We start from the raw sequence: 11,325 nt of genomic DNA, 5'->3' as shown, positions 1-11,325 counted from the left end.
TCCAGCTGCATGTGGGGACCCCAGCATGCAGGCTGTCTGGGACTGAGCCCTATCTCAGCACTTCGGGAGGCAAGATTATGCTTTCTTTGAGAGAAACCAGGAAGTGGGATGTGGGTGTGGGCACTACCCATGTCACGCCCGTGGCATCTGTGATATGCTGGTGCCCCCACCTCTTGATTCTGGCTATCAACATCCGATAAAGCAGACCCATCCTGAGATGGGTCTTCTCCACCCCTTCAGTCTAATGTTCTGATCTGGTGGAAGGAGCACATGCCATACAAATATGTGAGGGAAAAGGGAAGGGCAAGAGGACTGGGTGAGATTTTTGGAAGCCTTGTGAGATCAAGAGACAGGACTAATGGTAGCAGGAAAGAGACAGAAACAAAGAGAAAGAAGAGTGGCTGTTAATGCCTTTGGCTAAAAAAAAAAAAAGAGAGGCCATCTGAAGGGTTTATGAGAGATGGGGTCACACATGATTTCCCTGGTTCCTCTCAATCCTCAGGGCGTCAGCCTCTCTCCAGAGTCTGGAAAAGAGGAAGCAGCAGCCATATTGGGTGTAACTACTGAGTTCCTTCACCTCTGCCCCGCACTCACCCTTTTTCCTCTTACTTCCTGGCTCCCACTGTTACAGTCTATCTGCCCCAGGGATAGGGAAGCCACCGTCCCAGTGGGTGGATGTCCACCTGCAGCTGCTGTCCTCGGGCAGGGACACCAGTGCCAGGGAGGAGGCAGGCACGCGGGGCTGGGGCCCACCAGTACTGCAGAGGTGCCGGAGCTGACGGCGATACTTGTCCCCAGTGAGCAGGTAGAGCACAGGATCCAGGCAGCTGTTGGCACTGGCCAGAGGCCGAGTCACTTTGTAGACCACGTTGACAATGTTCAGCACCTGGCAGTCAGCTTCCAACAGCCTTGACATGTAATAAATGGTGCGGGTGATGTGGAAGGGCACAAAGCAGACAGCAAAGACGGCCAGCACCACGGCAATGGTGCGGAGAGAACGCAGACGCGAAGATGACTGGGCAGCCCCCGGCAAGGGCCGATGCAGGCGCCTGGCCATGAGTCCATAGCAGACAAGAGTGACCAGGCAGGGCACGCCAAAGAGCAGCCCCATGATTGCTGAGCTGAAGTGCACATAGTGGTCAAACTCCTCAGGCCGAGTGGTGTCATGGCACAGGATGGTATCTCCCTTGGGGCTGGTTGTGACAAAGAACAGGTTGGGCACAAGGCAGCAGGCTACGACCAACCAAACCGCCAGGCAGAGAAGGCCTGCAAATCGAGGCCGGCCCCAGCGTAGTGCCCGCAGTGGGTGGCAGATGCCCAGGTAGCGGTGCACACTGATGCAGGTGAGGAAAAGGACACTGCAGTAGAGGTTCCAATAGAAGAGAAAGCGGATGAGCTTGCAGAGCCCAGTACCAAAGGGCCAGTGGTTGCGGGCCGCATAATAGTAGATGAGGGTGGGTAGTGACAGCACGTACAAAGTGTCTGATAAGGCCAAGTGGAACATGTAGGTGGCCGTTGCGTCCCATGGTCGGAGGCGAAAGAGGAAGAGCCAGAGGGCCGGGGCATTGAGACCTAAGCCCAACACAAAGACAACTGTGTAGCTCACAGGCAGCAGGATGAACTTGAACTCCTCATCAAACCAGCAGTTGAGCTCCACCTCGCTGTCGCCGGGATCTGGGCTGGGGCCTAGGGTTGTGAGCAGAGGGGGCTCTGCACAGGCCATGGTCCCCCTAGAGGTGGAAGGGGCAGAAGTGAGGGTGGCCGGATGTCCTTGGCCTCCCATCCCTGCTCTGAGCCCAAAAAGCAGAGAACGGGGAGCACCATGACTGAAACACTAGGAGTAGCGAGAGGAGGACGTCTGGGTGCACCCGGGCCGGCCTGGCCTCTGCCCAAGCCCCTTTGGTCCGTCCTCAGGAGTGGCGGGCAGCAGGTGGCGCTGGGGCTCAGTAGGGCAGGCAGTGAGCTTGGGTTGTTCCCATGCTGCCGCTGGCTCTGTCCACTAGATCTTGGCTACCCGGAGGGGTGCAGGTCTAGCAGGACTGTCCAATGTAGGAAGATGCCCAGACCCAAGCTGTGTCCTAGCCCATTACAGCATTTCTCCCCATGGTGCCTTGACCTTTCCCCTCACCCTGCTCCCAGGGTCTCCACACGACACTCACTTCTGATGCCTTCCCCCTGCCTGCTCCAACCCAGGAACCCCATCACCACCCTCATGCAAGAAACTTGGCATGTCTCCTACCTGGTCCCCTTGAAGCTGAGCCCAGGTGATTCTGTCACCTTTCCCCTTGGCAGCCAGAGGGCATATCCAAGAGGGCGGGTTTGGGGGTGGGGCCTGACTTCTTCCTGTCCCGGGAGATTGTCAGAGCTAGAAAAGCCCATCCAGATTATCTAGTCCAACCCACTCACGTACAGATTGGGAAACCGGGGCCCAGGAAGATTACTATTTAACAGTTTCTAAATGACTGTAGGAGGGAGTACACGGGGAAACATCTAAGTTTACAGACGAAGAGCCAGGCCACAGGAGATGACTACAGCTACAGGGATATCATATCACTCTGTGTAAGCGAGGAGAAACATGGGAAATGAATGAACGTTGACGTGGGCAAATGCAAGATAACACACGGAAAGACTTTGGAAAATCTATACTACTGATATAAATCTCAACTCCAGGTGCATATGATTATAAACACTGCCTATATAGCACTTACTACGTGCAAGGCACTATTCTAAGTGCTTTACGCTTATTGATGACCCAACAAGTTCTCTATAAAAGAGGTACTATTATTCTGCTGATGAGGAGACGAAGGCCAGAAGAATACAGTCCGCTATTTAGGGGGAGAGTCAAGGTTTGAACCCAGGCAGGCCTGCCTTTGAACCAGGCTCTAGCATCCTGGTACTTAATTGCTATGCTTACTTGCCTCTCTAAAGCCACTGCCCATAATCCAGGAAAGAGATAAGCAAATGTTTACTGAGACCCTACTGTGTGCTTGGTCCAGGTCTACATATGGCAGGTCACTAGTAGTGAGTAAAACAGAGAAAGACTCTGACTCTAATGGAGCTCCCAGGCTAGTGGGGAGGGAAAAGAAAATAAAATTAACAAGTAAAATGTATATAGATTGTAATCATTACTATGGAGCAAAATAAAGGCAGGAAGGGAAATAGAGAAGAAAGGACATGGGGAATAGAGAAGGTTGCTGCTCTAAATATTAGGGTGACTTTGGATGAAGACCAGAGGTGGTTGTGAGGAAGGAGAAATGTAGAGATGACGTCAGAGAGTGTGGCCGGGACCAGATCATGAAGGTCCTCGGAAGCCATTGTGAAGGCTACTTGGCTTTTACTTTCAGTGAATGGGAACCCATTTGAGGGTTTAAAAGAGACAAGTGTTGGGGTCTGGTTTATATAGAGTTTTTAAGTGTGTTTATTTTGAGTGACAGAGAGTATACACACACGTGCGAGTGGGACAGGGGAAGAGAAAGAAGGAGAGAGAGAATCCCAAACGGGCTCCGCTCTGTCAGCACAGAGCCCTATGCGGGGCTTGAACTCACAAACCGTGAGACCATGACCTGAGCCAAAATCAGGTTAACCGACTGAGCCACCAAGGCACCCCCCCCCCCGCCCGACTAGATTTTGAAAGTAGAGACAACAAGATTTACTGATGTGGGGTGTGAGAGAAAGAGAGGAGTTAAGAATGACTCTAAGATTTCTGACCTGAGCAACCGGAGGAATGGAGTTACTGTAGACAGAGATGGGAAAAGCTCTGAGAGAAGCAGGTTTGGGGAAAGACTGGGGGTTCATTCTTCAGCCTGTCAATTTCAAGATGCATATTGCACACATAAAAGGAGGCGGAGAGAATGCAGTTCACTCCTCCCCAAGGAGGTTAGCCAACAAGCCTCCCTCACGGACTCTGCCTCTTCCCAAACACTATCTTTCATCTCTCTCTATCACCCCAGGAGACCCTGGTCTGAATACGGCAGAGAAAGTACAGAAACCAAGCCTAGGTGTCTAAGGGCTGAGGGCCAGAGAATGCCAACTTGTCAGGAGCTCTGGATCTGGGGCTCCTGGGGCTAACTAAGGTTCCAGGATTATGGGGGTCTTAGGCATAGGGGCAAGCCTCGGGCCTGGTGGACTCGGAAGATGGGGTGAGTAGGGGATGGGGGTGTGGTCTGTAGCAGAATCCACTCTGAAGGGAACTGGGGGAAATGGGGACTCTGAACCTGATTTGCAGGTCCTGAGAATGTCGCCTGGCTGGATTCTGGGAGTGAGAGGAGGCAGACCTGCAAGGGAGGCTCTAGAATCTAGGATCTAGATCTCCTGGAAGCCCAGAAACCTAGATAGGGGAAACCTGGAGATCCTTGCCCCGTGGCAGGGTGGGGGTAGATAAAAGGGAGGCATGGAGGACGAAGCAGTCATAGCCTGAGTCCTGGACAGCTGACTGCTGTGACTATTGCACAAAAGGCCCAGGTGTTTGGAGCCAGATGGGTATGAATCCATATTCTTGTTTCTCCACGCATTAGTTGTGTAATGCCAGACACCTCTTTGTAACTTAGTTTTCTCACCAATGAAATGGGGATAATAACACCAACTTTTCAGGGTTTCCTGAATATCTAATGAGTCAATACGTATGAAAAGACCTCGTAAAGCATGAAATGCTTCTCATCATACAGTATTTTGTATTATTACTTTGCTCCTAGGAATGAAGCTGATCTCTTCAGAGGAGACCAAGTGTGATTTGAGGCCTGGTATACACCCAGGGGGTCACTGCAGCGTCCTCTACACTAGAGAAGCACCGACCTGAGCCAGCTTGCTGCTTTTCCTGCTTCAAGCTGGTTTAACTCAGCTCGGTTTCTGCTCGTCCCTGGACACAGCTGCCGCCCAGTGGCTACTTCAGGAAAATACCTCGCCCGACATCACCTGGGCCAAAAGGAATGATTTGTGCCTTATGAAATGCTGCAGGCCACACTCGCGGTCTTCTGTGATACTCTCCCTCACCTTTGTCTCTGTGACTTTGCATTACTCTGATTCTCCTAAGTCCTCTGGATGTCCCTTCCAACTTATTCCTTGGCTCTTTTTGTTCTCCTTCCTCCAAATGTGACCCTTCCCCAAGGCTTACTCCTACAGCGCTTCTCCCTTCTCCCTTCTTCCTCTTCCCCTTCCTCTCCTCACTCTACCATTTCTCTCTCCCTCTTTCCTTCAACATCCACTCTCATGATTTAACTTAGAACGTATGACTAATTGGGGCGCCTGGGTGGCTCAGTCGCTTAAGCATCTGACTTTGGCTCAGGTCATGACCTCACAGTTGGTGAGTCCAAGCCCCACTTCGAGCGACCCCTGTCTCTCTATCCCTGTCTCTCGGTCTCTCTTTCTCTCTCATTCCCTTTCTCCCTCTCTCTCTGCCCTTCACTCACTTGTGCCCTCTCAAAAAAAAAAAAAGAAGTTATGAATAGTTAATAATGACCAATAAGACTACAGCATGCAGATTCTCTCTAATCAAAATTTCTCTCTCTCTCACACTCATACTGCATTTGATTTCTACTGAGATTATGGCACATACTACAAACTGCATAGAACTATACTCATTTGGGGGCGCCTGGGTGGCTTAGTCGGTTAAGCGTCCGACTTTCGCTTAGGTCATGATCTCACGGTTCGTGGGTTCGAGCCCCGCGTCGGGCTCTGTGCTGACTGCCAGCTCAGAGCCTGGAGCCTGTTTCAGTCTGTGACTCCCTCTCTCTCTGACCCTCCCCTGCTCACGCTGTCTCTCTCTCTCTCCTAGAAATAAATAAAACATAAAAAAAAGAACTATACTCATTTGTATTTTTGTCCATCTCCTCATTCTCCCACCCTTACACTAGACCCAGAGCTCCTTGAGGAAAAGCTCCTGGTTTTACCGCTGTCTTTCCCACAGACTTCCCAGTAAAGTATAATAACTTATATTCCAGGGGCACCTGGATGACTCAGGTGGTTAGGTGTCCAAGTCTTGATCTCATGGTTTGTGGGCTTGAGCCCCGAGTCGCGCTCCACACTGACAGCGTGGGGCCTGCTTGGGATCCTCTCTCTGCCTCCCTTCCTTCTCAAAATAAATAAATAAGCTTTAAAAAACCCCATATGTTCCAGGTATTTTTTTTCCAAATTATACACCTTGTCCAAAAGAAATGCCTTCCAGTTCAGAATTAAGGAAACAGATACCTTGCACACAGTAGGTGTTCAATAAATGTTTATTGAATGAATGAGTGATTCAGTTATACTTTGTTGAATTGAATGATTCTGACAGTTATAATCTAAGCCCTTGTATATATTGTATATATATTCTGCTGATGAGGAGACTAAGGCAAGAAGAATATATTCTGCTATTTAGGGGGAGAGTCAAGATTTGAACCCAGGCAGGCCGGCCTTTGAACCAGGCTCTCTCTACACTTCCCCCGCTCGTGCTCTGTCTCTCTGTCTCAAAAATAAGTAAACATTTTAAAAAATCCTGACTCTTTCCATCTTTCTGATCTGCAACCCCTCGGCATGTTTTTTAGCAACTCTCATGGTCAGAAGATGGCTGTTAACACTTCAGGCATTGTATCCAAACATGGCAACATTCAATGGTAGGAGAGGAAGGCCTCTCTTCCTGTGTGTTTACTGCTGTTACTCAGGACACCTTTCTCAGAATCTCCCTAGCACACTTCCTTTCACATCTCAGTGGCCTGAATTACATCATGCCTATAACTAAACCAGTCACTGGCAGGAGGGATGAAATGACCATGACTGGCAGAGAAAATGGAGATTCTGCCCACAAGAAAGAAGTGGGGGGAGGTGGCTACTGAGTCGACAAACAATTCTGTCTGCTACAACCCCTTACTGAATAACCCATCCCTTTCTCACTCAGAGATCTGATCGTCACTTCCTAATTGGAAAGCCTGGCTGGGAAAATCATTGGGGTGTGCAAGTGAGGTGGGTTAGGACCTAAAAAAAACCTCTCCCCTCAATCTATCATAAGGGCCAGAAACTCCATAATCAGAGATGCATTCCTTTGCCTTCTTACTCTGACCTCCTCAGAAGATGTAAACACCCTCCCCCTTTTTTTTTTTTTTTTGCAAGTTTTTATTTAAATTCCAGTTAGTTACCATACAGCGTAATATTAGTTTCAGGTGTAGAATATGGTGATTCAACACTTACATACAGCACCCGGTGCTCATCACAAGTGCACCCCTTCTTATTAATCCCCATCACCTATTTCACCCATCCTCCCCTCTGGTAGCCATCAGTTTTTCTCTATAGTTAAGAGTCAATTTCTTGGTTTTCTTTTCCCCACCATGTTCATTTGTTTTGTTTCTTAAATTCTACGTATGAGTGAAATCATATGCTTTTGTCTTCTTCTGACTGACTTATTTTGCTTAGCATTATACTCTCTAGCTCCATCCACATCTTTGCGAATGGCAAGATTTCATTCTATTTTATGGTTGAGTAATATTCCATTATATATACACACACACATACATTATACATTATATATGAACATACATAATGTATATACACACACACATACATACACATATATACATACCATCACTTCTTTATCCATTCATTGATTGATGGACATTTCAGCTCTTTCCATAATTAGGCTATTATAGATAATGCTGCTATAAACATCAGTGTGCATGCATCCCTTCAAATTAGTATTTTTGTATCCTTTGGATAAATACCAAGTTGTGCAATTGCTGAATCTCGGGGCAGTTCTATCTTTAACTTTTTAAGAAACCTCCGTACTATTTTCCAGAGTGGCTGCACCAGTTTGCATTCCCACCAACAGAGTAAGAGGGTTCCCCTTTTACTGTACCCTTACCAATACCTGTTGTTTCCTGTGTTGTTGATTGTAGCCATTCTGACAGGTGTGGGGTATCTGTATAGTCTTGATTTGTATTCCCCTGATGATGAGTAATGTTGAGTATCTTACGTGTCTGTTGGCCATTTATATGTTTTCTTTGGAAAAATGTCTATTCATATCTTCTGCCCGTTTTTTAACTGGATTATCTGGTTTTTGGGTGTTGAGTTTTATAAGATCTTTATAGATTTTGGATACTAGCTCTTATCAGGTATATCATTTGCAAATATCTTCTCCCATTTAGCAGGTTGCCTTTTAGTTTTGTTGATTGTTTCCTTCACTGTATGGAAGCTTTTACCTTGATGAAGTCACAATAATTCATGTTTGCTTTTGTTTCCCTTGCCTCAGGAGACGTATCTAGTAAGAAGGTGCTATCGCCAGTGTCAAACAGGTTTGACAGTTACTTCTGTCAAACAGAACAGGTGTTCTCCTCTAGGATTTTAATAGTTTCCTGCCTCACATTTAAGTCTTTCATCCCTTTTTGAGGTTTTTTGTGTGTATTGTGTAAGAAGTAGTCCAGTTTCATTCTTTTGCACGTTGCTGTCCAGATTTCCCAACACCATTTGTTGAAGACTATCTTTTTCCCATTGGATATTCTTTCCTGCTTTGTTGAAGATTAATTGACCATTAATGTGGGTTCATTTCTGGGTTTTCTATTCTGTTCCATTGATCCATGTATCTGTTTTTATGCCAGTACCATACTGTTTTGATTACTATGGCTTTGAACTATAACTTGAAGCCTGAAATTGTGATGCCTCCACCTTCGCTTTTCTTTTTCAAGATTGCTTTGGCTATTCAGGGTCTTTTGTGGTTCCATACAAATTTTCGGATTGTTCTGTTCTAGCTCTGTGAAATATGCCGGTGGTATTTTGATAGGGATTGCATTAAACGTGTAGATTGCTTTGGGTAATATAGACAATTTAGCAACATTTGTTCTTCCGATCCATGAGCATGGGATGTTTTTCCATTTCTTTGTGTCATCAATTTCTTTCATCAGTGTTTTATAGTTTTCAGAGGACAGGTCTTCTACCTCTTCGGTTAGATTTATTCCCAGGTATCTTATGGGTTTTGGTGCAATTGTAAGTGGGATTTATTCCTTGACTTCTCTTTCTGCTGCTTCATTATTAGTGTATAGAAATACAACAGATTTCTATTGTATATTGATTTTGTATCCTGAAATTTTACTTAATTCATTTATCAGTTCTAGCAGGTTTTTTGGTGGAAACTTTGGCTTTTCTATATGGAGTATCCTGTCATCTGCACACAGTGGAAGTTTTACTTCTTCCTTGCCAATTTGGATGCTTTGTATTTCCTTGTGTTTCTGATGGTTGTGGCTAGAAATTCCAGTACTACGTTAAATAACAGTGGGGAGAATGTACATTCCTGTCTTTTTCCTAACATAGAGGACAAGTTCTCAGTTTTTCCCCCTTGGAGGATGATATTAGCTGTGAGCTTTTCATATATGGTCTTTATTATATTGAGATATGTTTTCCTCTAACTGTACTTTATTGAGGGATATGTTTTATCATGAATGGCTATTGTACTTTGTCAAATGCTTTTTCTGAATCTATTGAAAGGATCATATGATTCTTTCTTTTCTTAATGTGGCATATCATGCTGATTGATTTGCAAATATTGAGCCACCTTGGAAGCCCAGGAATAAATCCTACAAGAAAATGATAATATGTTTGATCAAAATGAAACTGGTGATAATTCTTTTGGGGACTACAAACTGGAAAGGGACACAAGGGAATTTTGGGAGCAGATGGAAATGTTTTTTATCTTGATCCAGGTAATGGTTATATGCATGTACACTACACACAGGTGGATTAGTTTCCTATTGATACTGTAGAACAATTTACCATAGACTTGGTGGCTTAAAAAAGCACTTATTCTCTTACAGTTCTGGAGGCAAGAAGTCCAAAATCAGTTTCATTGGGCCAAAATCAAGTTGCCAGCCAGGCTACACCTGAACTGCAACAGCATAAGAGGCTATGAGTTTGAATCCATGCCCTTGTCCTTTCTGGCTTTGAAAGCTGCATTCCTTGACTGTGGCTCCTTCCTCCATTTTCAAAGCTAGTAACATAGCATCTTGCTTCAGTTCTCATATTGCCTTGTTTCTGTAGCCCAATCTCCTTCTAGCTACAGAGAAGCTGTAGAGGGGAACAGAGTTTTCCCTCTTTAAAGAGACTAGTGGTTAAATTTAGGGCCCACCCAGATGATACAGAGCAAACTCCCCGTCTCAAGGCCCTTAATTTAATCATACCTGCAAAGTCCTTTTTGCCACATAAGGTAACATTCATAGGTTCCAGGGATTAGGACTCTATATCTTTGGGGTCCATAATTCAGCCCACCACAGTAAATACAAATACCTCAAGTGGTGCGATTAATTTGCTGTTTGTAAATTATACCTCAGTCAAGAAATGCACATGTTCCTAGAAAAGAGATAATGATTTAAGTTCAATCATAGTAATGAATTAAAGACCTATCAGATCTATTTTCTTCCTGCTGAGAGGACCATGGATCTGAGCTGAAAGAGGGGAGATGCTTCAAGTGTGGGTCTAAAGACAAAAAAAGAGCTGAAGGCTAGTCCAAAAGTGCATTCGTTCTGAAGTTTTGCCTTCTCCACAGACACCAACCTTGGCAAGTACATAACTCTTTCCTGTATGTCCAGCATTAGTTTCCGTGCCACTATGGTCCCTGAAGAGTCTTCCTCTATCTGAAAATCCTTGAGAAGGGCAGAGTAACATCGACTAAAATACAAGCCCCTGGGTCATATACTGGCAAGAAATGGCAAAGGCTAACACAGTTAGTTATACAAAAAGAATATAGGACCGGTATCAGCTGTCCAGCAGCCACAGTAAGGAGCTGGAGGTAGGGAAGGCTCAGCCCTCTGAACCACAGATGGCCAAAGCCATCCCTTGAGGAATGAGGGTTGAGGGTCTGGCATCTATGGATAGATACTGACGGTCAGCCAGCTCTATGGGGAGGTGGAGGCAGGCTAGGGTTCTGTATCCCCAGAGTTTGGAGGTTCTGTCTCTATATTCGCTAGGTCCACAAAGCCTGGACCTGGCCCCTATGAGAAGGACAGCCAAAAAAGGAAGACTACTATTGCTGCTGCCACTGTGGGAGTCCTGGCAGCTGTAGGACAGAAATATCTCTAATTCCATGAGTGGTCATATGAGGCAAGTGAAGCTGCTTAGAGACTATAACATGGACTTAGTTGGACTGGGGAGAATCGGAAACTGAGGGGGAAGGTTTACTCTAGGCGGGGGTGATACAAATGTCAGTTGCCTATTCCCTCCACATACAACAACCTTTCAGGATCACCTGCTCCTGGGCCTAGAATCCTTTGATATCTTCCTCTCCAACAAGAAAAGTTCAAGGCTCACAAGACATGTGCACACACAGCTCAATACACTCAAACTCCCCTCCCCAATCACCACCCCCACTTACAGGAG

The 11,325-nt window shown here is 46.1% G+C and overlaps 1 protein-coding gene across 1 annotated transcript; it reads right to left on the bottom strand.

The window, feature by feature from the left end:
• Positions 1–625: 625 nt before the first annotated feature.
• Positions 626–2,202, bottom strand: P2RY4 (pyrimidinergic receptor P2Y4). Its single transcript, XM_039253366.1, is given in 3 exon segments — positions 626–1,771; positions 1,773–1,834; positions 2,160–2,202. Coding segments are annotated over 3 exon segments (1,251 nt in total).
• Positions 2,203–11,325: the final 9,123 nt, after the last annotated feature.

The sequence above is a fragment of the Hyaena hyaena genome, unplaced genomic scaffold (assembly GCF_003009895.1).
Source record: "Hyaena hyaena isolate Hyena2069 unplaced genomic scaffold, ASM300989v1 scaffold_451, whole genome shotgun sequence".
Lineage (NCBI taxonomy): Eukaryota > Metazoa > Chordata > Mammalia > Carnivora > Hyaenidae > Hyaena > Hyaena hyaena.
The sequence above is the reverse complement of the archived record's forward strand: the minus strand, read 5'-3'. Positions and strand labels throughout refer to the sequence as shown.